This window comes from Pleurodeles waltl, chromosome 6, assembly GCF_031143425.1.
Source record: "Pleurodeles waltl isolate 20211129_DDA chromosome 6, aPleWal1.hap1.20221129, whole genome shotgun sequence".
In the NCBI taxonomy this organism is placed as follows: domain Eukaryota; kingdom Metazoa; phylum Chordata; class Amphibia; order Caudata; family Salamandridae; genus Pleurodeles; species Pleurodeles waltl.
In genome coordinates, this window is record NC_090445.1 from 582,709,581 (window position 1) to 582,736,126 (window position 26,546).

General features: G+C 46.6%; 1 protein-coding gene across 7 annotated transcripts in view; it reads right to left on the minus strand.

Annotated features, from left to right (window-relative positions):
• Positions 1 to 26,546, minus strand: part of SCUBE3 (signal peptide, CUB domain and EGF like domain containing 3) — a 993,478-nt gene that overhangs the window by 201,925 nt on the left and 765,007 nt on the right. For all 7 annotated transcript variants that reach the window (XM_069238811.1, XM_069238810.1, XM_069238808.1 and 4 more), the window contains one exon: positions 14,666 to 14,782. In XM_069238811.1, coding sequence (XP_069094912.1) covers positions 14,666 to 14,782 — 117 coding nt within the window. The remainder of the gene's footprint in view (positions 1 to 14,665; positions 14,783 to 26,546) is intronic.

Here is a 26,546-nt window from a genome sequence, read left to right on the forward strand (position 1 = left end):
ATTGAAGCAGAAGTGTGGGCTTGGCCTATGTGTTTTGGCCCAGTGGGCCACGGACATTTTGAGTGGACATTGTCGCGCCTTTTGTTGTTTGTGAATCCTGTTTTTGAAATATGAACGTATTTCTGAGTATTTATAATATAACACTCATTTGACTCAATTACTTTTGTCCTTGCTTTATTCCTGAGGGTTACAGGGTGCATATGTAATGTTGTTGCATGTGTTTGTGTGTATGGTGTTGGGGTGAGGGTGGGGGTGCTGTGTGTGTGTGTGTGTGTGTGTGTGTCACTCTCTTTTTCGTCCCCCCCATGTGCTAGGTGCAGTACTCACCGTGGTCGTCGCCGCTGCCGTTGGTACTCCTGGTATATGAGAAAGTACACCAGCATTGGGAGGACCTACAGCTCGGGCTCCATGGCGTCCTGGTTCTTCCTGGAGTGTCGAGAGGTGAGTGGTTTCCCTTCAAAGTACTGTTTCTGCTGTGCTTTTGATGGCGTTGGTATGCCCCGGAAAAGTTGGAGGTTGGGCAGGCTGTAATGGGGTGGGTGGTACACTGTCTTCCGCCTGGCTGTTGGCGGTTACCGCCGCGGTGTTTGTTGCTACCACTGTGGTGGTCGGAGTGTTCAAGTGGCTGCCTGTGTTGGCGGTTTCCGCAGTGGTCATGATTCCATTTTTTTACCGCCAGCCTGTTGGCGGTATTACCGCCACTATAACACCGACCGCCAGGGTTGTAATGAGGGCCTAAGTGTACCAAAAAGTGCCGAATTAGACCATATCGTCAGTAAAATGTTTCTCTACTAGAATGTTGTGCAGTCTCCTTAAGAGTCAGGATGGCCTGCTCCTTGCTGTCATGCCTTGCATCAGGCCTGGCACTTTATTGAAACCTACATTGGAAGATTCCTGTGAAGATTCCTGTGGTGCCCTCAAAGCATGACAAGAAGTAAGAACCCTACTGTGAACAATGGACAGAGACTATGACCCTCATTATGACATTGGCAGTAAATCCCACTTACCGCCATGCCGACTGCGGATAACCGCCAAGCATATTATGACACACACATACCAATCCGTCACTATACAGCCACACACACAAGTCGCCAGCCTAAAGGTCAGTGATAAAATGGTGGTATCCAAAACCACACCGTTACGCCAACATAACAACGTCCATCACATTATGACCCACTAATCACTGTGGCGGACATTCAATGGCGGTAAACCATTGGCGGTACATACCGGCGCGCTCAAAATACACACACTCAAAGAAAACTACACCACATTGGACAATTCAAACTACACACACCTGACACTCTTTCACACACCACACCCACACACCCAAACCACTATAAAACACACACCCACATTACCCACATCCCTTTTCAACGAGAAATAATTGCCACAAGAGAGAGATACAGCAAGAGCACCCACACAACCAGAGCCACATAACACCATCCACGCACCTTACATGACAAACCCCAACACATCAACCCACACACCCTCACCCACACCACTCACACTACACCCATGGCACCACAACGACACCCCTGGTTCTCAGAGGAGGAGCTAAGGGTCATGGTGGAGGAAATCATCTGGGTAGAGCCACAGTTATTTGGATCACAGGTGCAGCAGACATCCATTGCTAGGAAGATGGAGCTATGGTGAAGAATCGTGGATAGGGTCAACGCCGTGGGACAGCACCCTAGAACAAGGGATGACATCAGGAAGAGGTGGAACGACCTACGGGGGAAGGTGCGTTCCGTGGCAGCAAGACACCAACTAGCTGTACAGAGGACTGACGGTGGACCCCCACCTCCTCCCCCACAACTAACAACATGGGAGGAGCAAGTCTTGGCAATCACGCATCCTGAGGGCCTGGCAGGACTAGGAGGACTGGACTCTGGTAAATCAAATCTCTATTACTATTACCCCCCTACCTGCATTCCATCACAAACTCCCACCCTTACCCTCACTCCCATCACTTCACCACCTCCCACATACCCCACCATCCCAACCCGCTCATCCCACTACCAAGCCCTGCATGCAACACCAATGCATGGACACCCCTCACAGACATGCATGGACACCTATAACCACTGCATGCACACTGGAGAGAATCACCTAGCTCACCAATTAGCAACTCACATATAGGCAAATCTGCCAGGGCAACAACAACCATACAGGGCAACACACCCATGCACAATATGTCACACGCAGAAACAATAACACTGCATTCACATCCCCAGAGGTACCTCAGCCAATGTCACCGGAGAAGAGTTGCCAGCAACATCCAGTCCCCCCCAGAAGAGACCCACAGTGATGACAGCAGCTCTGTTCGCCTGGATCTGGATAACTAACCTGGCCCATCAGGGATCTCTGGACAGTCGGTTACCCAGGCACAGTCGCACACCACCACAGAGCCTCCCCCCTCAGGAAACACCACCACAGCATCCACCCAATGGGTCCATACCTATGTCCCCACAACACGTCAATCAGCAGTGTGTCCACCACAACAGGGACCCCAGGCAACCCCACAAACACAGGACGATCAGGGACCTGGGGTGAGTGGCAGTGGGCACACAGTTCAGGGGACAGAGGCACAGGAGAAATGGGAAGTTGGGAGGACTGCTGTGCGACAGGGGGAGGACAGGCCCAGGGAACTGACTCTCCAGGATGCACTCACTGTGATCCTGGGAGCATATCACCATAGGATACGCTGGGCCAGATACTGGACAAGTTGCAGGAGAACATGTGGTTGCAGGAGGGACAGTACCTGGGGATCAGGGAGGTCTTGAAGGACATCAACACCACCCTGGTCTCCATTGCAGGGGTGCTGACAGACATGGCCAACACTATGAGGGAGGCAGTGGCACACCACCGGGCCCCTGACATTAGCCAAACCGATGAACAGCCCTCCATCTCCGCTGCTGCTAGTGGACAGGAGGCCCCGCCACAGGACCAACAGGCCACCAGCACCCCTCTCCCTGAAGAAGGAGAACCACCCCGCAAACGTTCCCTACGATCCAGGCAGAAGCCAGAGACTATTGCCAAGACCCCCGCCAGGAAAAAGGAGTCTCCTAATTGTCACCCTTGTGTCCCACTCTGTCACCCTGTCCACCTTGAACTGCCATTGCTCCCCTTCCTATGCCCCCTTGGACGATGCACTTGTGCTACAAATAGACTGGACTCTATCCTGGATTTTCCTCCATCATCAACCCAGCCCATTCCACTACCCCCTCTACTTCTTAGTATTTAAATAAACATCCTTTGAAAAAATAAAATTATGGAGTATGTCAAATGTTTTAAGTATGTATTCGTTTATCCAGGTTTAAACATTGCAATTCAACTGTACAGTAATGTATACATAGGAAAGGCCTGTAGTTGGCTGCAGTCAACACACCAGGAGCGATAGTGGGGCACAAATATCTGCAAATAGAGATGCCAAAGAGTACAGTGAGTGGCCATAGAAGTTGTAAAAACAGCCTGCCAGCGACAACGTCAAACACAAAACTGTCAATTAAATGTTAATTACACTGTGCTACCTGTGTGTCATTGGAAGTATTGACAAATTATTCTACTTCTGTTGTCGTCATCCAAATCCTCTGCCTCCTCATCTTCACTGTCCACAGGGTCCACTGCTGCCACACGGCCAGCTCTAGCCTCCTCCTCCTCCAGATAAGGCACCTGGCGACACAAGGCAAGGTTGTGCAACATACAGCATGCATACAGCATGCCACAATGATCTGGCAGACCTTCTTAGGTGAGTAGCACAGGGATGCACCTGTTAGATGGAGGCAACAAAACACTGCCTTCAGGAGGCCAAAGGACCTCTCTATAATTCTTCTTGTTCGCCCATGTGCCTCATTATAACGTTCCTCTGCCCTTGTCCTGGGATTCCTCACAGGGGTCAGTAGCCATGAGAGGTTGAGGTAACTAGAGTCACCTGCAAATATCAAGTGACAACTGTTAGCCACACACTAACCCTCAGGGCCTGCACCATACCCATACACCAACATATACTGGGTGGGAACTAGAGCTCACCTACTAGCCACACCCTGTGCTTCTGGAGTTGAGCTATCACATTTGGGATGCTGCTATTCCTCAGGATAAAGGCATCATGCACAGACACAAAATACTTTGCATTGATGTGGGAGATGTACTGGTCCGCCAGGCACACCACCTGCACATTCATGGAGTGAAAGCTCTTTCGATTTCTGAACACCTGTTCATTACGGTGGAAGTGGGGGGGAGTGAAATATGTCCCATTGCATAGAAATCAGCTTTCACTGTGGCCAAATCCTCCACCTGGGGGAAAACGATGTAGGTGTACATGTGTTTAATCAGGGCAGACAACACTCTGGTCAGCACTATTGATAACATTGGCTGATACATTCCTGCTGCCAAGCCCACTGTCAGTTGCCAGGAAATGGAGCACTGATAGCACTTACACAAGAGGGGGGATCCCGGTGGGGTGACGGATAGCAGAGATTAGGTCAGGCTCCAATTGGGCACGCAGCTCCGTGATTGTGGCCCTGTCAAGTCTATAGGGGAGGATAATGTGCCCGTCCTCCATTGTTGCCAAGTCCACCAGGGGTCTGTACAAGGGGGAATGTCTCCATCTCCTATTCATTGCAAATTATGGGGTACAATAGTGAGCAGCTGGTCATTATCTCTTAATTCCAACTACTACAGTTCTATGCATGTTGTGATTGTACCAGTATTTTGTTGGAGATGTCCAAATGGTGCCTTTGTGTGATGTGACGCAGTTAGGATTCATAGCCTGCTTCTCCCCCTGAAATGGCATCCACCTGTCCTGTATAGAGGGACAGGTGGAAATGAAGTAATTCCGCTGCCATTGTGCGCCGTTGCAGGAGGTGGTCGAAAACTGCCATGCAATTCCTCATTGGTTAACATTGGGCCCTGTGGGGTACAGTGGCCAATGGTGATGTACGCCGAGGGTGACGGTATACACCGCCACAGACGTCACAGCTATTTTCTATCTGTTCACTCACTTGCTAACTGACCTTCAACAGGAGAGGACCTACACTGCATGTGCTGCTGTGACCTGTGTCTGGAACTGACCATGGCTCGTGTGACTAGGGAAAGGGCCCCTGCCTTCACCTCAGCGGAGTTGGAGCGACTTTTGGATGGGGTCCTACCCCAGTATGAATGCTGTATGGGCCTCCAGACCAACAGGTGAGTAACCCGTGAGTACAATGCATGGTGCGTGAATGCATGGAGTGCTGTGTTTGAAGGCCTCATGTAGGGGGTGGGTGGTGGATGGGCCCTGGGCAGTGTGCAGCATGTATGGTGGGCCATGTCTGTGCTAATGGGGATGGGAAGGGGCATGGTGGGCCATGAGTGTATCAGGCAGGACGGTCGGACTAATACCTTTCCCTGTGTCCATTTTCCTGCAGGTCAGGGTATATGCCATGACATCGCCAAGGATGTGCGGACCCTGGGGGTCTACAACAGACGGAGCACCCACTGTCGGAAGATAGCGGAGGCCTAGCTGGGGATGGCCTCCCAACGAGGAAGAGGTGCCCGTCGAACCCTGACCCCCCTGATGGCCTTCATACTGGCCATGGCCTATCCGGAGCTGGATGGGTGCTTGGGGGCATCACAGCAGCCACAAGGGGGTGAGTACAATGCCCCAATATACAACTTGCGCCTGGTGGGGTGGGATCTGGGTGGGGGGTTTGGGCCCTGTGGGTGCCCCTAGGCCAGGCCTGGTATTGCAGGGTTGGTCCCATGTTGGGCAGGGTTCTGATGTGAAAGTACTCCAACCAAGCTAGTAGGCATCCGCTACTGGGCAGGGGTCTGTGGGTCTCAGGTATGCTGCAATTGGCATTAGGTGTCCCTATCCATGGCCTGGTGACTAGCATTGTGACTGGTAGTGCATTGCCTAGTGCGTAGTGCTGTTTCCTGTGTGTGAGTGTGTCGTGTACGCCAACAGTGGTGTTGTTGGCGCCATTGACTAAGTGTATCCTTTGTGTCCCCCCCTTTTGATTTGTCACCCTGTCCTTATGTGCATTAGGATCATCTGGCGGTGGAGCAGAGGCACCGGCGACGGAGGGAGCTACATCCCACAGGACCCAGGAGGCCGAATTCACCGACAGTGAGGGCACCAGTGGGATGGAGGGCGAGGGGAGCACCACGGCGGAGACAGGAGGGGACAGTTCGGACACGGATACCTCCTCCGATGGGAGCTCCCTCGTGGTGGTGGAGGACACTTCTGTGCCCACCCCAGCTACAGGTACAGCCGCCACCCCCGTACCAGCACCGCCCTCCCAGCAGCCCCTCAGCGAGTTTCCGGTGCCTGCTCACCCAGGAGGGTGGGCATCTCCTTCGCCCCAGGCACCTCAGGCCCTGCCCCAGTTAGCCCTGCTGCCTGAAAAAGGAGGCTATTGACCTCCTGAGATCCATCTCTGTTGGGCAGTCAACCATTGTAAATGCCATCCAGGGGCTGGCAGGCCAAATGCAACAGACAAATGCATTGCTGGAGGGCATTTACACTGGCATGGCAGCCCAACATAGATATATCCAGGCTCAGGCCTCCTCTCTGATGGCAGCCATTGTCCCTGTTTCAAGCCTCCCCCCACTCCAGCTTTCTCTACCCAATCCCATTCCCCTCAACCCCAACCTATCCCAAGCACACAGTCAGACCAGCATGCACCCAGGTCAACACAATAGAGTGGACATGGCAAACACAAGCACCACACTTCATCTCACAGGCACTCACACAAACAACATCCAGAATCAGACATACCAACATCCACTGCTTCCACTGTGGCACCCTCCTCCTCGTCGTCCACCTCCCTCCCAGTTTCGTCTCCACTCACACCTGCATGCACTACATCCTCATCCATTACCCCCATCACCAGCACACCTAACAGCACACGCCCCTCACTGGCAGTCACCACCCCCACTTCTATGCACATGCCCCTGTGTAATCTCCCACTGTGTCTGTGCCCCCTCCTCCCAAAGTACACAAACGCAAGCACTCAGACACTCAACAGCCATCCACCTCACAACAGCATCCAGCCCATGCACCCAAACACAGCAGACAGACACCGCCTACTCCCTCGGCCTCCACTCCCAAACCATCTCCCTCTTCCCGCCCCAATGTACCTAAAAACATTTCCTCTCCACCATTGACTTCTTCTCTACCCCTCGCCCCCCCCGTCCCTCACGTCAGACGAGGGCGGTCAAAACCCAGGCAAGCACCTCAGCACCCAGTCCACGGGCACAGTAGTGTCCCCAACTACTCCAGGTGGGAAAGGATCCCGGCCACCAGCCAGGCAGACAGATAGGGTGTCAGCCCCAAGTGCATCGAGAAAGGGCAAGGAGTCAGCCCCAGCTGTAGGACGGAAGGGCAAGGAGGCAGTACCAGCTGCAGGATGGAAGGGCAAGGAGGCAGCCCCAGCTGCAGGATGGAAGGGCAAGGAGGCAGCCCCAGCTGCAGGAAGGAGGGGCAAGGGGCCTGCAACAGCAGGCAGGAAGGACAAAGGGCCTGGTGCAGGGACTCAGTTGGAGCCCCCACCACCAACCATGGTGGTGCAGCCGTCTGAGGCTGCAGGGGAAGGGCTGGAGCATTCCCCCACCGCCACCAGCACCACTGCCAGCAGCAGCCCCAGTGAGCAGCTGTCCAAGGCTGCAGGGGAAGGGCTGAAGCCTCCCCCCACCACTGCCAGCACCGCCACCAGCACTACTGCCAGGAGCAGCAGCCCCAGGGAGCAGCCGTCCACGGCTGCAGGGAAAGGGCTGGAGCCTCCACCCACCACTGCCAGCTCCACCAGCAGCACTACCACCACTGGGCACCCATCACCGCTGGCGGGCAGTGTGTAGTCCTACGTCCATGGGCTGTTGTGGGTCAGCTCAGAGACTGTGACCTTGCACTCCTCAAGATCTGCATCACTGGGCAAGATGCCCCCTCAAGAACCTGTGAAAGAAGACATCCACTCACCCCATCCTCCCCAGGGTGAAGCTCACTGGGCACAATGCCCCCACCAGAACCAGTGGAGAAGCCATCCACTCACCCCATCCTTCCCAGTATAGCTCACTGGGCACAATGCCCCCTCCAGAACCAGTGGAGAAGCCATCCACTCAACCCAACCTCTTCAGGATGAAGCTCACTGGGCACAATGCCCCCTCCAGAACCAGTGGAAGAAGCCATCCACTCACCCCATCCTCCCCAGGATGAAGCTCACTGGGCACAATGTCCCCTCCAGAACCAGTGGAGAAGCCCCCCACTTACCCCATCCTCCACAGGATGAAGCTCACTGGGCACAATGCCCCCTTCAGAACCAGTGGAAGAATCCATCCACTCACCCCATCGTCCCCAGGATGAAGCTCACTGGGCACAATGCCCCCTCCAGAACCAGTGGAAGAAGCCATCCACTCACCCCATCCTCCCCAGGATGAAGATCACTGGGCACAATGACCCCTCTAGAGCCAGGGAGAAGCCATCCATTTGAGAGATTGTGGCCTTGCACTCCTAAGGACCAAGCAGTGGGCAAGTCACCCGCTTGAGAGACTGTGGCATGGCACTCCCCAGGACAAAGAGCAATGGGCATATTGCCCCCTCCAGAGCCAGTGGGCAAGTCACCCACTTGATAGACTGTGGCCTTGCACTCCCCAGGACAGAGTGATGGGCATTTTGCCCCCTCCAGGACCAATGGTGTTGTACCATCTTATGGCTGAGGTGCCCTCCCCCCCATTGCCCGTCCCCCCTGAGGTGCCTGGCTATTTTCAACCTGAAGCCTGTGTAGTGTTCTCTCCGTGTTGTTGCAGGAGTGAGGTGGGGCCTTGGACTATGTGATGTGGCCCTGTGGCCCACTGACATTGAGGACTGGGCTGTGTCCCTACATTTGTAAATATGTATATACTTGTTGATTTGGATGCACGTATTGCTACTATATTTATCTTATTACACTCACTTTATTCAATTCATTTTGTCCTTTCATTATTCCTGAGGGGTACGGGGTGAATATGTAATGTTTTTGCATCTGCTTGTGTGTATGGTGTTGGGGGTGGGGGTGTTGCATGTTGCGTGTGTTACTCTCTTTTTCCTCCCCCTTCCCCTGTGTGCTAGGCGGCAGTACTCACTGTGGTCGTCTTCGCTGGCGTTGGTGTTCGTAGTGCAGCAGAAGGTAGAAGATCATGGATAACACATGCAACTCAGGCTCCATGGTGGTGTGGTTCTTCCTTGAGTGTCCAGAGGAGAGTTGTTCCCCTTCTGTGCAGTGTTTCAGCCACGCTTTTGATGTCGTTGGTACTGCCCTGGAAAAGGTGGCAGATTGGTGTCTCATAAAACAGTGGGTGGAACATTGTCTTCTGCCTGGCTGTAGGCAGTTACTGCTGTGGTGCCTGTTGATTTCGCCTTGGTGGTCGGTGTGTTAAAGTGGCTGTCTGTCTGAGCAGTTTCCGCCATGGTCATAATTTCATATTTATTGCCGCTGGCCTGTTGGCGGTATTACCGCCGCTTTATCACCAACTGCCAGGTTGTAATGAGGGCTTATATTTTTAACTATGATGAAACTCAAAGTGTTTGGTCAGAAGAGGGTACATTTCCTGATCATACCTTTTGAATACAGTGAAAGTTTACCCTCTGAGTCCAAAGGCTGCTAGCTAAATCTAAATTAGAGAGTAGCAGTAGTTCATCTGTAATTTTGATTAGAATAGTTAGTGTTTTTTTCCATTTACCCTAGAAGTAAAAATACAGTGCATTTCTACCAAGCTACAGAATATTATAATATAATTAGCATATGTAGCAATATATACACAGTACAATTGTGCATATGTCAAATTATATAAACGCTCACCATGCAATATAGTCTTTTTTCATTCCAAATACATTGCTCCATTGAGCCCCAAATTATTTCAGTTTATTTTATTAATTTATGTTTAAAGTGCATGGTCACCAAAGGAATCATGGTGATAAAAAGCTCAAATCATGAGCTGGAAGCGTATAATTTGTTTCTCAATCAGCTGCATTTGTTGCAATTCTCACCACCACTCCACAAGTTAAAGAAAATTCAGAAGAATGCCAATATTTCATTAGTAAATTCCTTGCCAGTGAAGACAGCAGGAAAATTAAACTTGAATCCTCCTACCGTCTCCCATTTCCTGCTTATCTACATTAGCAGCATGAATTTTGATTTTATTAATGTATGACATGTAATCTCTGCTATTATACTTACCACTCCTTCTCTATCCAAGGGATGAATCATGTGTATCTCCTTTCTCTTTGCCAGTCATACTTAAGCCTAAGGTCATTTTACTCTTCATGTTTGAAACATGACTGTATGTAATCGAGCCTGGTTCAGCTAATATTGGAAAACCTAGATGATATCTGATGCATCCGTTTATTTGTAAGTTCCCACGGTGACATTTCAATCTCCATTTGCAAATCCCAAAACCATTTAATACTGATGTCATCCTCCCCCACAGCCATATTTCACATTAACATGTCATAACGATTTGGTATATTTTGGCTAATTAAGTTAACATGGTGTCACCCCGAACACTGAAAGAAATGTGTTATTTCCAACAGTGCTTGCAATTAGATAAACTAGACTGGCCACAAACCATAAAGTCTTGTAATTGCATCATTAGGTTTATACCCATCAGTTGTGAAATTGGGTACCCTAGGACCTGTGATACAGATTTGCTACCTTTGTTTGTTTCTGTTGTGACCTAGGTATGTTCGGGGTAATCAAACTAAAACTTCTACCAGACGTGATAAAAAAAGGACAGCATCCTTAAACTTATATTTTGTTAATTTGTGGATGAAGCAAGCTAAAAAACTGAACATGCCTTAAAAAGTGCTGCTAACATTCCAATATGTTATACAAATAAACCACAGTCATAATATTTTTGTTCCCTCGTTTTAATTGTTACATCAGCCCAGTGATATATCAAAAGGTCAGCGATCGACTATCTAAAACATAACAAAACACAAATGTCCCTGACTTCTTTCCTCTCTGCGTTGGGGCTATTCTGCATGGCAGACACAGGCAGGAAAAATAAGGGCCAGATGTAGAAAGCATTTTGCATGGTGCAAACTGCGAAAATCGCAGTTTGGGCCATGCAAAATGCTCATCGCGATGCTCTTTCACAATTTTCCTATTTGCGACTCGCATCGCGATGCTAAATTGCTTTGTGACCGCGAATGCAGTCGCAAAGCAATTCACAGTTACCACCAGTGTCACACTGGTGGTAACCCATTCGCAAAAGGGAAGGGGTCCCCGTGGGACCCCTTCCCCTTTGTGAATGTTGCCAAAAAGGATTTTTCAGAGCAGGCAGTGGTCCCATGGACCACTGCCTACTCTGAAAAAACGAAACCAAATGGTTTCGTTATTTTTTTAATTTTGCAACTCGTTTTCCTTTAAGGAAAACGGGTTGCAAACTAAAAAAAAAACTGCTTTATTTAAAATGCAGTCACAGACATGGAGGTCTGCTGTCTTCAGCAGGCCACCATCCCTGTGAGTGCAGGGACTCGCTATAATGCGACCCACCTCATTAATATTAATGAGGTGGGTCTTTGCGACCCATAGCGAATCGCAGTCGGTGTTTGAGACACCGTTCTGCATCTTATTTTGCGAATCAGAAATTGCGAGTCGCACCGACTCGCAATTTCCGATTCGCAAAATCGGAGCTTGCTACATCTGGCCCTTAGTGACAGTAGCCCTATTACGAATAGGCTGGGATGTCTCTCACTAGCGCCTAGCGATCTCTTGGCAGACAGGCAGTCAATTCAGAGCAGCAAACACTCCATTGGGAAAAACCTGTCATTTCCTACAACCCTAAGAGAGTGGAGAACTGTAAGTTTAGAGTGGCTCCATCACAGCTGATTTACTGTGGTGACCCAGCTCTACCAAACACTAAATAAGGCCTTTAGTCTATTTTGTAACAGCTTGAAATGCAGCTTGCTGCCAATATAGAGTAATGATTTTGGTATAAGATTCAGCCTTTGGTTGGTCTTTATCTTTCTTCTGGAAGTCACCGGATATACAGATTGGGTCAATGCTAGCTTCCTTAAATGAAATAGGTCCCAAGTTTTGAACCTATCACCAGATCAAAACATGAGCAAGTCCGGTGTCTGCCTGAGTAGAAGGAAAATATTTAATCTTTTATGTGATATGTACGCTGAATATCTTAACGTGACCACCTGGACATCATAGCCTTTAATATCTTATGGGATTTGTTTATGTTGCCGCCAAACTTATTACTCTTGAAGAGGTGTGATTGGGGGTCTAACACAGGAGGGATAACTATATTAAATGCCTCTATAATATAAGGCTCTAGCAAACCAGCAAAAGCGAATACAAATAGAACAAAGGGCCTGTTTCATCCACATTAGGACCATAAAACATGTTACCATATCTAACTGTTGCAGAGGGCAAGTGTAATAGCCCATCTTCCCAACTTACTGTTGAGGTGTTGAACCACTTTGTAATGTAATCTACAGTGCAGCAAAATACGTGTTCCTGTTTCTGTTAAATTACCTGAAGATCTTGTTTAAAACTCAATCACTGCAAAACCAAGGTTAAGGTTTCTGCCTGGGCGTACATGAGTCTCCTGGGCCAGAACTGTCTGACCAAGCCTGATTAAGATGCATACCAACCTTTAGTCGTTTTTACTAGACTAAACAGCATTAAGGCTCTAAAGACAGATGTTCACTTCGGTCATGTGCGTTAACTCAGAACAATGAGGCTCTGGAAATAATTTCAAAACCTATCTCTAATAGCTTCAAAAATGTACCTACTAAATCGGAAATTCAACACTTATGGTGGAAATCCAGATATTCTCTGTGACTTTCCCTGATATTACCCTTCCACCAACTGCCCTTGCCATACACCCACCCACCGATAATTTTCTTCTAAGCCAAACAGCTCCTGTGGGTTTTACCCAGTGCCACTCTCACAGAGATCAGCATACCCCTCAAAAAGAATATAAAACTGAGAAGGGAAGAACAAAAAATAAGAAGAAAAAGGAAAAAGAAAAGAATAAATATTAGACGTGAGGTTACAGGAAAAAAAAAATAATAATGACGTTTGCACCATTTCAAGAACCTATGTAAGGCACAGATTGGTCAATAAGGCAAGAATTATAGGGGAATACCAAACAAAGAGGTGTGTAGACAAAATCCCCATACAATTTCCAGGAAAGGCTTGTGCACAACAAAAGAACAGCAAACAAATGTCACATGCATACATACACTAATTCCGTATGTGTGCTTTTGTAAAATTGTGTAATTTATCTTAGTTGTTTTGCTGAATTTTTTAAAATGTAAGCTTAGATATAGTATGAATGCATCTGGTATGAGGGGGGTCATAATTTGTGCCCTGACTTGTATTGAATGTATTCGTATTTGGTGATTTGAACTATGTACTAATAGGTTGGTTCACAAAATGCAGAATCTTGCGGGTCACAATTCATCCTACTTCATGAACATTAATGAGCTTGGTCCCAAATTGAAACCCAGTACGATTCTTTGTCGTTACAGGGATGGTATCCTGCTGGTGTCAGCAGACCACCACGTTTTTGATTGCTTTTAAATGCAGATCATTCGCCTTAAAAAAAGAAAGGTTTCAGAAACATTTTTTTAGGAGTAAGCAGTTTTCCCATGTACCACTGCCTACTCCTAAAACATCTTGTCCAACATTCACAAATGCGGTACCACCTCCTTTGAGGGATCAGTAAGATATTAATATTTTGCAACCAGATATCAGTTGCAAACATTATTACACACATTAATACATAACATAAGGAATCAGTTACTGGAAAGTAAGCCCTAAACACGCCTTATCCAAACACCAACTCTGTCAGATTTCTGGAAACCACTTAACAATTTCGAAAAACATTTCTGAATCATTAAATGGGCCTAGTGGATTAGAAAAAGGGTTTTAGGGTTCACAAACCTTCTGATTTACCGAATCAGAGAGTCTGCAAACGCTAAAAGCATTTCTACATATGGCCTATAGTTTATAGACATCTGGGCAGGAACATCAAATAATTAGCGTACGCCGCTGGATTTCATGTTGTACTGAACACTGATTTGACTGTTGGGAAAAGAACACTTTTTGGTAATAAGTGAAGCTTATGGGTTTATTAAGAAACTCTTCAAATTCCGAACGGTAAAAGCCACAAAACTAGCTCACACGGGTTCATGCCCGGAATGCCAGCATGACAGAGGACTTGAAGCCACAACCCATGGAGTGGAAACTGACTTTACTTGCCAAGGAAAGGTTGTATTCCGAGTTCCATAGTTCACAGTCTTGAAACAACAGATTGCAGACATACGCAACTCCGAGTACCAGGGTTTTATATATTACCGTAATTACATACTGATGGGGCACCACAATTTGCATTTAAAACGGATTACGGGACTGCATAATTGCATTATTATTTTGAAATACCGTTTCCGAAATTCAATGGCAAAGCTTATATTAAGGAGCATTATGGTTAGAGCTAAAAACTAAAGACTTTTGAAACGGGCCATTCATGGCAGTAAGGAGCATTGGAGGGATGGCAACGAAACACCAATGAAGATCAAGAATAATTACAAATAAGCCCATGTAAAGAAGGAGAATCATGAGACTTACAGCATAAGAGACATTTAATGGTGCATAACTGTCATTAAGCAGTGACTTTTAACTTGAAGAATCCTTACCTGAAGTACTAGGCCTTACAATATCATCCTGTCTTCCTTGCAGACGTGGGTGCAGGTGGCATTTGGCATCCTTAAGTTTAAAGGAAGCCTTCTGCTTGATTGGAAGAGCGAGAGTCTCTAAAAGAAAAAGTAGGTGCTAACAAAGATTGACCAAACTGAGATGACAGACATAAAAACTGGTCTTTTATTGTCGGCATCCCTAAGAGAGTGAGCAGAGTTACTACGTTACATTAAGGGTTCTTGTACAGCATTAACTCCAATGGCCATCTTATTAGTATGATTAGTTGAGGTCTAGTTGTACCACACACTCATACCCTATAGGATATCTTCACTTTATCCCAGTTGGGGTCCTTGTGCACAAAAACATAATAATATAACTCAGCTGCAAATCTGTGGAAATTTTCTGTAGTCTTCCCCACGATAAACAAATACTAGGCGCTTGTCACAAGATTCTTTGTGGAGCAGAGAACCCTTGTCTGCTTCTAATAACCTTTGTACTACCAATTTGATGTGCCCAATCTATAAGCAAGCATGGGCAAACCAATAGTTGACGGCTCAAAAATGCAAAACAACTGGCTTTGCCAAAGCTCTTCGCCATGCACATGTGGATGCTTGTATTAAGATGCATGTGCACACCTGAACAGCAATCTTGGACTGGGTTTTCTATTAAAGAAAGGTTGCCACGGATGTGTGTTGTAACGCATGCACACGCGGTTGTAGTAAAGCATGATTGGTGATGCTGATGCATCTGTCATGACACATGCATGAGAATGCCTTGTGGTGCTCGGTGGACATTTGAAATTTGACGATCTAACATGGCAGAGTCATGTTAGAACAGCAAATACATTTTTTAAAAATAAGTACGTTGGAAGATCAAGCAAAGTGCAAAAAAAAAAGATGTGGACAACCTGGCAGCACTTAGTATGTGACTTGCCCTCATTTAAGAAAGTAATATTGATAATAAAATAAAAATAAATAACTTGGGCACCAGATGGTGAGTGAGGAAACAAAAGAGAGCATGTGAGGAGGAGAGAGAAAAGTAGCGAGAGAGAAAAGGAGCACCTGGAGCACATTTCCTTGCATGGTTGTGTGCCACAGAAAATAAAAAGGAGCCTCTTCAAATGTTTAATGGAAGGATATAACTCATCCAAACAGAATGCTGTTAACACCGAAAGGGTTGGGGGTGGGAGGTTTCACGGGAGGACGACTAACTCAAGGATAGGGAGGAAACTCACTGAATCAAGAGCAGACATGAAAAAGACAATAAAGCCATACAGTCTGAGTGAGGAGCTGACCTGCTCTAAATACATGCTATGTATTGGATACTTTGTGGCTGCCTACAAACTGCTGAGGCACATTTAGTTGAGACCTAAAAAGTAATGTTTTTGCCTAAAAACTGGTCTATGTATCCTTGAAACTGTATTAAACACCATTTAATAGTACAAGCTAACAGGATGGTAGGTTGATTTTAGCTGCGTTCAAGTTGCTGCGTGGAAAAAGAAGAACAGTTAGCATCATCTCTTCATCTCACTAACACTCATGCGATATTGGTACCTAACATAAAAACAAATGATTATATGGTTCTGTCTGAAATTCATTCATGCCCTCTGCTGTGCCTAGAGGTCGCATAAATTGCATCCCTCCCCTAGAGGGCAACAAGCATCATGCAGATGAGGCAAAGTAGATCAGTAGCTTTCCGTGGCCTGGTTGCATGTCAGACCACCCCATACACAAAATACTTTCTAAGTGGTTCCTGCAGTAAATTATGTTTCTTTCCTGGAGCCAGGCACCAAGGGATGACATTTCAAAGTCTATTGTTCACCGTGAAGGATTTGTGTTGCCCTCCCAAACAGTATTTCTTCACCTGACCATGACCTCTATTTCAATCCTCAAAGTCCCTAATATTCTAAAAAAGGATGACAGTTTTTAATTTTGTTTTGTTAGGAAGTGCCGCCCTGAGAGCAACTGACAAGGAAAACTTCTAGGAATATGTATTTAGGAGTCCTCCTCAATTCCAGGTCAACAGTCAAAAATGTCACCAACATCAACAGCACTATTGCTGCTAACTCTTGCCAGCTTTTGGGCCGTTACTGAAGCCTGGTTGTTCCACCAGTCCTATATACTCTTTTGTCATTCAAAAATGTCAAAATACAGTTTTCACTGCTCCGGTGAATGACAGGACCCAATACATGCTGTTACTAACAAATCACAAGTTACTAACAAATTGCTCTCGCATGTGTGGAGAGCTAACCTTTTATTGTGGACAATCTTTCAAACAATGATGTACAACAGGTGACTGTGGAGAAGGACTGCCTTACCTTTAGCATAACTTGTTATGAAGCTCATCGAAGTAGTTCTCAACTGCTCTGACCTTTTGTTTTCTATGAACAACAACATAACGGACCACTCCCTGAAGCTCTCCAATGTGGCCGGAAAATTCTACACACTCCGCAATCATGTAGTTGTAGCAGATTTAGGCCCACTGTTAATGCATCCTTACCACAACTCTACACCTGTTTTTCCAAAATCTTATTGCCCCAGAAATTTTACTTTTAAGAAGTTAATATTTCCCATGTTCTTCAAAAGCTGCAATCTATTCCTCATTACTAATGGAAGCTCTCACCGGTCACAGAATACAAACAGAATACAACATCAAAAGGCATCAAGGCTTTTTAAAATGTAATTGTCCTATGACCTCTTCAACACTACGATTGCCACCCTTAAGCTCTGTGCAGTCACTATCCTCCTAAAACTGCTAATCAGTATATCCCTCAGCAACCTCGATGTTCTTAGCATGCTCAAGCATGCAGTCATTATCCCACTCCCAAAAACATGCTAATTCATACCGAGAAGTACTACAAAAGTTTAGACCCATCTTTGCCATTTTACAAGCATCCTTTTATGACCAACCGAGGACCGCTTGCATTTTAAAAGAGATCTGCAGCAGTGCGAGTGCTCAATAATTTTGCACAAGTGCATACATTTTCCTCTGTGCTTCAACAGAACCAGCCATGCACTTTGATTACTTGTGTAGAAATGGAAATGGGATGGCTAGAAAGCTGGACCTTGGAAAATAAAATGCAGCCCTTTTTCTGTGGGTTGGCAGGCACACTGTTTCTGCTTCAGAGAGTTAATCAATTTAGTGTGGGGTCAAAATGCACCCCACCCTCAAGCATGGCACTACTTACCAATCCACATGTCTAGAGTAAAGTAGACTAAATACTACGTTTATGAGTTACTATAATGAGTGAACATATAATATATTTTATTTGATTTTGTGTTGAGCACCACTCTGCAGAAAGCCACAATACAGAACTTTAGGTAGGCATGAAATGCAGGTTATAGTGTGAAATAAACAGAGCTAAACAGCTTCAGAAGAGGGCAATTTCTAAGTGCCATCAAGAAAACAGTGTAAAGACGTCAAGTAGAACCCAGATGGTCCAACACCAGAGTTGAGGCTCCGGTCTCCATCAATTGACCAGATTAGTGTGCATAGAAAGTGTCTGGAAGAGTTAGTAGAGTAATGATGCGTATTTAAAGCATTAGCATTAGAGTTCGGTCTTCAGACTTCAAAAGTGCTTAATTAATTCTTTCTTTGATAAACTGTTCCAATGAGTATAGGTGCGCATATGAAGCGTTCTGATGGCAAAATATATCTGCATGGTGCAGTGACAAGACAATTATGGTTGGCTGAGCTCAGACTCCTAGAAGGATCGTAAGGCTTAAAGACAGTGCTTAACTTGTAAATAAAAAGGTGCCGGAGCCCAAAGCTCTCCTCTTAAACATGCGGCTGCTGCGATTAAATGTGTGAATACGGAATACTGAGGCGGCGTAATCTTGAAGCCTTCTCGGGCCTCTTCAATCCATATAAATCCACTCCCTGCCCCTTCAGCTCACTCTTGCAGCTTTCTACATTCTCCCTTTGTGACGCGTTTTCATTTTTCCCTTCCTCCGTCTTTCCCATATGTGTCTTTTGTTCGCAGCAAATGCTTGAGGCAGAAGAATAAGCCCCGGCCCTCAAAAATAAGTGCTGGTGCTCCGCACCGGAAACAACAAGCACAAATTAAGCACTGCTTAAAGATCATTGCAAGATAAACAGGAGCATTACCCAACAGTCTGTTGTGGACTAAGCATGGTGTATTGAACCGGTTTCTTTTTTTTAAACAGGAAACCAGGTAGCAAAGTTGTGTTTTGAGGGTGTATCAAATGTGATATATCGTGCTAAAATAAGCTGTGCTGCATAGTTCTTGTTCGTTAGGGTCAAGCGCACGCAAGCACTCTGGCCCCTGTTGTAATCTCTCTGTGTGCTTAAAACCACGCCCATCAGTTTGGTTGGTTCGTGGGCTTGCCTTTTAAAATTAACTCGATTTAATTAGTGAAAAGCATGCATAAGTCATGCCTTTTCCGGTGTTTAGCCCTCCTCGACAGCACCGGTAAACTACTGAAAACATACGAGGCTCCGTGTTTTCCGAATGGCTTCTGCACTATTTCTTTTTATTTCCTACACTCCGCGATCTCGCTGGGCAGCAGTCGATCGCTTTGCATGACATCGACCCTGTTATATAGATAATTCTACTTTTGCTGGTTACATGGATAATTCTACTTTTGACGTTTACATGGATAATTGCACTTTTGCCGATACGTTGAACTACGAGTGAACTTCTGTTTTCTTTTCAATCTCTCCTTCACATGCATGGCAACCATCGGCTCGCATATGTGAAGGATAAGTTACTTAACTGTAAATACTAGTTCTCTTCCAGGGATATCCTCATCAAAGTCATAAACACTGAATATTCCCACCCACGTGCGGGGACCCCGTAGCATATACAAACACACATGTATATGTATGAAATATATCTGAAAAGTTTTAGCAGAGAATTTCAATACAAATATGTTATATACATGTGTTAACAATAATGAAGTCTATGTTGAGAAAGCAGGCAAAAATGCTTTATTTTTGTGAAGTTTTTTTTTGTAAACATAAATTAAACTCTTCAATTAAAATTAAAGACTTTCTGCAGTCAAAGTAGAAGGCATAGAAAGTATAAACAATCCACTCTAAAAGAAAAAACTACATTGAAAATAAAGGAGAATTATTAGCCAATAGGCTGCATGCAGGTTAACACAGCAGAACCATAACTCTGGCACCGTGCCTTTAAGACCCTGAGCATCTCCAGTATCCCACCATGCCTCAGAGGTGAGAGTAAGGTGACAGTTGGTTCACAGTTAGGTCAGTACTTTTTTTCTGGTGGTAAGAAGAAATAGATTAGACCAATGAGTACTGCTGTACTTCTAAAATCACGTCCGTGGAGGAGGGTGGGTTGCTAATGACTCTGATAAGGATACCCCTGGAAGAGAACTAGGATTTACAGGTACGTAACTTATCCTAATCAATAGTCATAAACACTGAATAGATTAGCAAGCCCACCCCATACCCCTGTGAACGGAGTGATAGAAGCCCAGGCAGTCCATTAGTCTCAGTTAAATACATTTCTTAAAGAAGCCTGACCCACTTGAGTGTCTGTTTTAGCATCTGAATCTAGACAGTAATGCCTCGTAAAAGTATGCACGGATCTCCATGCTGAAGCCTTGCAAATGTCGGAGATGGGTACATTCTTAAGAAGGGCTATAGTTGTCACTTTGCCTCTTGTAGAATGCGCTTTAGGTTTGGCAGCCAATTGTTTGTTAGCTAACTGGTATGTAGTCACAATACATGAAACTATCCAGCTAGAAATCGTCGGCCGCCCTATCTGTTCTCATATGTCCATAGTTTACAAATAAGCAATCAGACTGTCTGATGCCCTTAGTCTTATCAAGATAACATTTTAGCACTCTCTTCAAGTCTAGGGAGTGCAATGCTCTCTCTGCCGGAGTAGCAAGTTTGGGAAAAAATGTTGGAAGCGATATGGTTTGATTAATATGGAAGTCTGAAACCACCTTAGGCAAAAACCCCGGGTGGGTCCGTAGAACTACTTTGTTATCGTGAAAAACTGAATAGGGTTTCTTTGAACAGAGAGCCTGAATTTTGCTGACCTGTCTAGCTGAAGTAATGGCAACAAGAAAAGCTGTCTTCCACGTAAGGTGTTGCAAGGAAGCTTTGTGGATGGGCTCAATGGGAGCGGCCATAAGTCTAGACAAGACCACATTCAATGCCCATGGAAGTGAAGGTGTACGAATTGTTGGAAAAACATTTTTCAAGCCCTCTAAAAAATCCTTAACCACTGGGAGAGTAAAGAATGACTTTTGTGTCAGCGATTTACGATAAGCAGTAATGGCAGAAAAATGTACCTTAATGGATGAAAACTGCAGTCCTGACTTTGCAGGATGGAGGAGATAGGGCAAGATAACCTCCTCTTCATTCTGTCTGCACCATATGTAGAATCTCTTCCATTTGAACGCATGGGAGCATCGCGTCAATGGTCTTTTGGACTCCTTTAAAATATCCATACATTCCTGCGAGAGACCTAGATGTCCATACTGCAGGAATTCAGGAGCCATGTCGTCAAGCTCAGTGAGGGAAGGTTGGGATGCAGAACTTTCCCCTCTAATCTGTGGAGAAGATCCGGTCTGCACGGCAGCCTCTTGTGAGGTTTTTCTGACAAATGGAGGAGATCTGTGTACCAATATTGTTGAGGCCATTCCAGGGCTATTAGTATCATCCTGGTTTTGGACCTGTAGAGCTTGCTGATCACTGTGGGTATCAGGGGAATGGGTGGAAAGGCATAGAGAAATGTCCCTGACCAATTTATCAACAGGGCATTCCCCTTCGTCTCTGGTCGGTAAAACCTGGATGCGAAGTCTGGGCATTTTTTGTTTGTTTCGTCGGCAAACAGGTCTAATTGAGGATGCCCACACCTATGGAAAATGTCTGCTGCGACGTTGTCGTGAAGCACCCAGTCGTGCGAGTCTGATAGATTTCGACTTAGGGAATCCGCTTTTGAATTTTGTTCCCCTGGAAGGTGAACCGCTGTGATTGACAGCCTCCTCGCTAATAACCAGTGCGGATGGTTTGTGACACTCGAGAAGGAGGGTGAGATCTTGTTCCCCCTTGTCTGTTCAAATAGTACATTGAGGTCATGTTGTCTGTTTGGACCAAAATGTATTTGCTCTTGATGGATGGGTAAAATGACTTGAGAGCCAGATGAACCACCCTCAGTTCCAGCAGATTGATGTGGTATTTCTGTTCCTTTTTTGACCAGAGGCCTCGCGTTTGGGGAAGACCCATGTGTGCTCCCCAACCCTGTAGTGAGGCATCCGTTACAAGGGTCTCAGTAGGAGTGCTCTGATGAAAAGGAACCCCTACCAACAGATGCTGTCGGCGAGTCCACCACTGTAGTGATGTTTTTGCCACAGCTGAAAGGATTATTCTGTCTTCCCATCTGGCTGTGAGTTGACTCCACTGATCTTCCAGGTTCTCCTGAAGAGGTCTCATGTATAATCTGGCGTTCGGACAATGAATATGCAGGAGGCCATGGAACCCAGTAGCGATGCTATTTGTCTGACTGTAGTTGTGAAGAACTGTGTGACACTTCTGTGCTATTGATAATAGTCTCTCCTCCGAAGGGTATACTCTTTCTAGTTTGGTGTCCAGCTTTGCCCCTAGGTAATGGAGTCTCTGGGTTGGAGTGAGTATGGACTTTTGAAAGTTGACCTGCAGACCTAGAATACTGAAGGTGTCCAAAACAATCTTGAGGTGGTTCAAGGTTTGCTCTGCAGTGCTGCCTTTCAGTAACCAATCGTCGAGATACGGCTAAATGAAGATATTCTTTTTTCTCAAGTGTGCTGCTATTGTTGCTACACATTTTGAGAATAGTTGAGGGGCTGTTTTTAGCCCAAAGGGCAGTACCCTGAATTGGTAATGTTGGGATGCAACTACGAAGGGAAGGAATTTTCGGTGTTTCACTAAATCCGGGATGTGAAAATATACATCCTGTAGATCTATGGAACACATCCAGTCCCCTTGATGTAGCTGAGGAAACATCTGATGAAGGGCCAGCATTCTGAACTTTTCTTTTCAAATGTACTTGCTCAGATGCCTCAGATCCAAAATGGGTCTGAAAACCCTGTCTTGGCCCTACTTTTGTAGTAAGAAATAACGGGAGTACACTCCTTTTCCTCTTTGAGAAGATGGAACTTTTTCCATAGCTCGTTTCTGCAGCAGAATGATAACCTCTTTTTTTTTAGCAACGACTGGTGGAGACACTTTGCTTTTGTTGGTGGCACCGGATGAGGAGGAGATTTGAAACGAAGAGAATATCCATTCTCAACAATATTTAGCACCTATTTGTCCTTTGTTGCGGTGTGCCACTCGTTTAAGTAATTTGCAATACTTCCCCCCACTGGAGTGGTGGACAGAGTTAGGGGAAGCAAATCCTCATTGTTTGTCCGATGTTTTGGGGGTAGACTGATTTTGTCTACTTGAACCGCACTCTCTTGTAGTCTTGCGGGACTGATAGAACGGTCACCCTTGTCTCTGCTGTGACCAATGAGGGGTTTGAACCCTCTGCTGATATGGGCGTCTATCAAATGGCCTATATCTTCTTTGATACTCCTTGCGTCTGTCTAGCCCTACGGCTTTCAGCGTGTCCACCTCTAAATTCATTTTGGCCATCTCATAATTTTTATGTGTCCCAAATAAGGAGTCCCCATTGAATGGCAGGTTCTGGATGCGATGTTGAGCCTCCTGTTTTATACCTGTAAGGCGCAGCTAAGATTACCTCCTTGCACATATGCCGTGTACATATCGCTAAGCCGCTAAGTCACAACCATCTGCAGCCACACTGATCACCTGGTTGGCTACCAGACTTTCTTCCTGAAGGATCTCTTGAAAGTCCTGTCTGTCTTCTCTCTGCAATTTCTCTACAAACCTGTTCAAAGAGTCCCACAAAGAACGGTCGTATCTTCCCAAAAGTACAGAGACACTAGAAACTTACATAAAAGCTGCCGATGTACTACACATTTTCCTGCCCATGGAATCCAGATGCTTGCTCTCCTTCTCTGCAGGGACCGTTGATGATGAGGCCACCGAATGGGTCTTACGGGTGGCAGCTAGAATGACAGAGTCCGGTGGGGGATCAACTCTGAGAAATGAAAGGTCCTGGTCTGGGGCCTTATATTTCTTTAGGATCTGCGCTGGAGCTGCAAACAGACATTCTAGTGTCAAAAAAGTGTTCATAGCTGGCTGCAGAAGACCAGGAACTAGTGGTAACAGCTGCCTGGAAGAAGCACGATGGTGCAGCGTTTCAAAAATTACCGACGATGATGTTGTTGGTTCTGGAATGTCTATATTGAGCTTCTGGGCCCCTCTCACCAACACTTCTAATCGAAGACTAAGACACTGTGGACCAAGAAGGGGATCTGCGTCTTTGGTGACAGGATCTAGAGACCCAGGATCTTGACCGTCGACTGGATTGTGACCTACTTCTTGTGTGCGACCATGAAGGACTGTACTGTCATCGTGGCTCGGGCTGGTCAGAGGGTGGCATTACCCGTTTGGTAGGAGTTGTTGAAGATGGCGTTTGTGGAAAAGAAGCAGAGGGAGAATATAGCCGTGAATATTGCGATTCTGGAGAGGCTGGAGTTTTGTTAAGGCTTTCCAACCACCTCGGAGACAGATTTATGTGGGAAAGTTGTCCTTGAGATGAGGCCCTTGAGGACGCCACAGGTGATCTACTCAGTATAGTGACAACCGGGTACTGAGAAGGTAAAGTCGTCCCAGCAAGTGACTGTTGCCCTGTTGTTGTGTTTTGAGGAGAGCTGGGATGTCGAGACGCTATTTGTGATGCGACTGTCAAAGGCGATGACTGTTTCGACGTTCAGCGACACTGTAATGTTGTCAACGGAGATCGACGAACCCTTGACGTCAGATGTGACCTTCCTGACTTTTCGAGTCTCAATGTCGAATGCCTCAACACCAAATGATGACCCGACGGAGGGGTATACCTCGACGTTGACCACCTCAACGTCAAGCGATGGCCCAACGGTGCGAGTGCCTTGATGTCGAATGGTGTCTTTTCAGTGTCGACCTCGACCTTGCCCTTGAGGTCAACTTTGACGTTGGCTGTTTCGACGTCAGAGGATCTTGACTTGCCTTTGGCGGCGTATGAGCACTCCTGTGCCTACGTGCTGTCGATCGGTGGGTGGCCGTCGACAAAGTTCTATCCCGATGAGGGAGTTGTTTCCTTGACGCCATGTCCCTCGACTTCGTCTGAATCACCATCAATGGAGGTGTACTTTTCGACGTCGGTTGGCGATACGCAGTGCTTTAAATGGGCCGGTCCTCACCGGTACTGAGTACCGGCACTTCTTATTTTTACCGAGCTGAGTACCGGCACTTCTCCACTCCCCATTAGAGTACTGGTACTCAGGGTCAGATCGATAAGGTGGGCACTGAGCGACAGACCGGCCCGGGGGCTTCCTGTGTGCATTATTTATCAGTTGCAAGCGGCCCGATGGGGCCTGAATGACCTGCTGGAGGCCTGCTGCAGGGGCAAGTGGGCCTCTTCTGCACCATCCCCACCTAGATGGAAGCTCTCAGTGTCCTCACCAGCCCCCTGCCAGGCCTCCATGCTGGGTTGTCTTTTTATGGGACATTGGCTGCCAGGGCACACTGATGTGTGCAGTTTGAATGAGTGGGAGGGGAGAGGCACTGAGCATGAGTGGCCACGTTTGAACCAAGGTAATCAGGTCCATTTTCACTGGGGTCTGACTGTCGTTCCACGGACTCAATTGCCCCTGCAAATCCCGCCCGCCCGCCTGCTGGGACATTGATGAAGTGGTGAAGATGGCTCAGCGGCCTCCTTCGAGCCGAGGTGAGTTGGGTTGAAGTCTACTGACCTTTCCACCAAGCATTGCTCTCCTCCTGACCTCTACCCTGCTGGACTCTGCACATGTGCTGGACCCTGCAGGGCTCAGTATCTGCCACTGCCAGCTCTCCGGCCGTGGGGCCTTCTGCCCACAGGAGAGGAGGGAGAAGAAGGTGAGAGAATATGAAGAGTGAGGGGGTAGAGATGGAAGGAGCAGAGGCGGGTTGAAAGGAAAATGAGATAGAGAGACAGAGGTAGCGAGTGGGGCAGCAAGAGGAAAAGATAATGGGAGAGAAACAGAAGTGAGCAGGGGAGGAATTGAGAGACTAGAGATGTGAATACGGATAGAGATGGTGACTAGAGTGAGCGACAAAAACGAGAAAGAGAGGTGCGTTTTTATGATAAAAAGTGAGCCATAAGAGAGAAAGGGACGAAGCAATGTGCCTCACTGGCTGCGCTTTCCAGGGGCTCTGCAGTTGCTCTACATTCATATTCTGTGAAGCATGCCTTGCAGCTGACACTTTGCCTGATGTGAGTACCTGCTAATCTGCGATGTATTTTTGGAGAGAATGGATATAAATTACTTTCGGATACCAATTCATGCTTCATGTTTGCCAAATCTAAGCACTGTCTGTATCAGTAATACCCAATTTAATATTACTCAATTTTCTGACATTTGTTTACCAGTATGCAAATATGTGACGTCCAAACTCACAGCAGATTTCAGCAGTAGTCACAACTCGCTGAGTCCTCATTCCAGAGTATGTTACTGTTAAGAGAGCCAAGTTGCACTTGGGGGAATCTTGGGGTGTTTGGTGCGGCAGAAAGAGCCAGATGGAGATGAGAACCATGAACACAACAGAACTGATTACAACGATAAATCGGCACATGAAAATAACATAACTGTGCAAAAACACTGCACCACGGCTGTACTAACACAAGTTATAACCAATGGAACAGGGACCTTTGAGACAACTATCAAAGGCAATGCATGGGCAAAATGCGTACTAGATAGAAGCATCCTCGTATCATCATATCTCACCTGCCTCTAGCCCCGCCCACTAGCCACGCCCCTA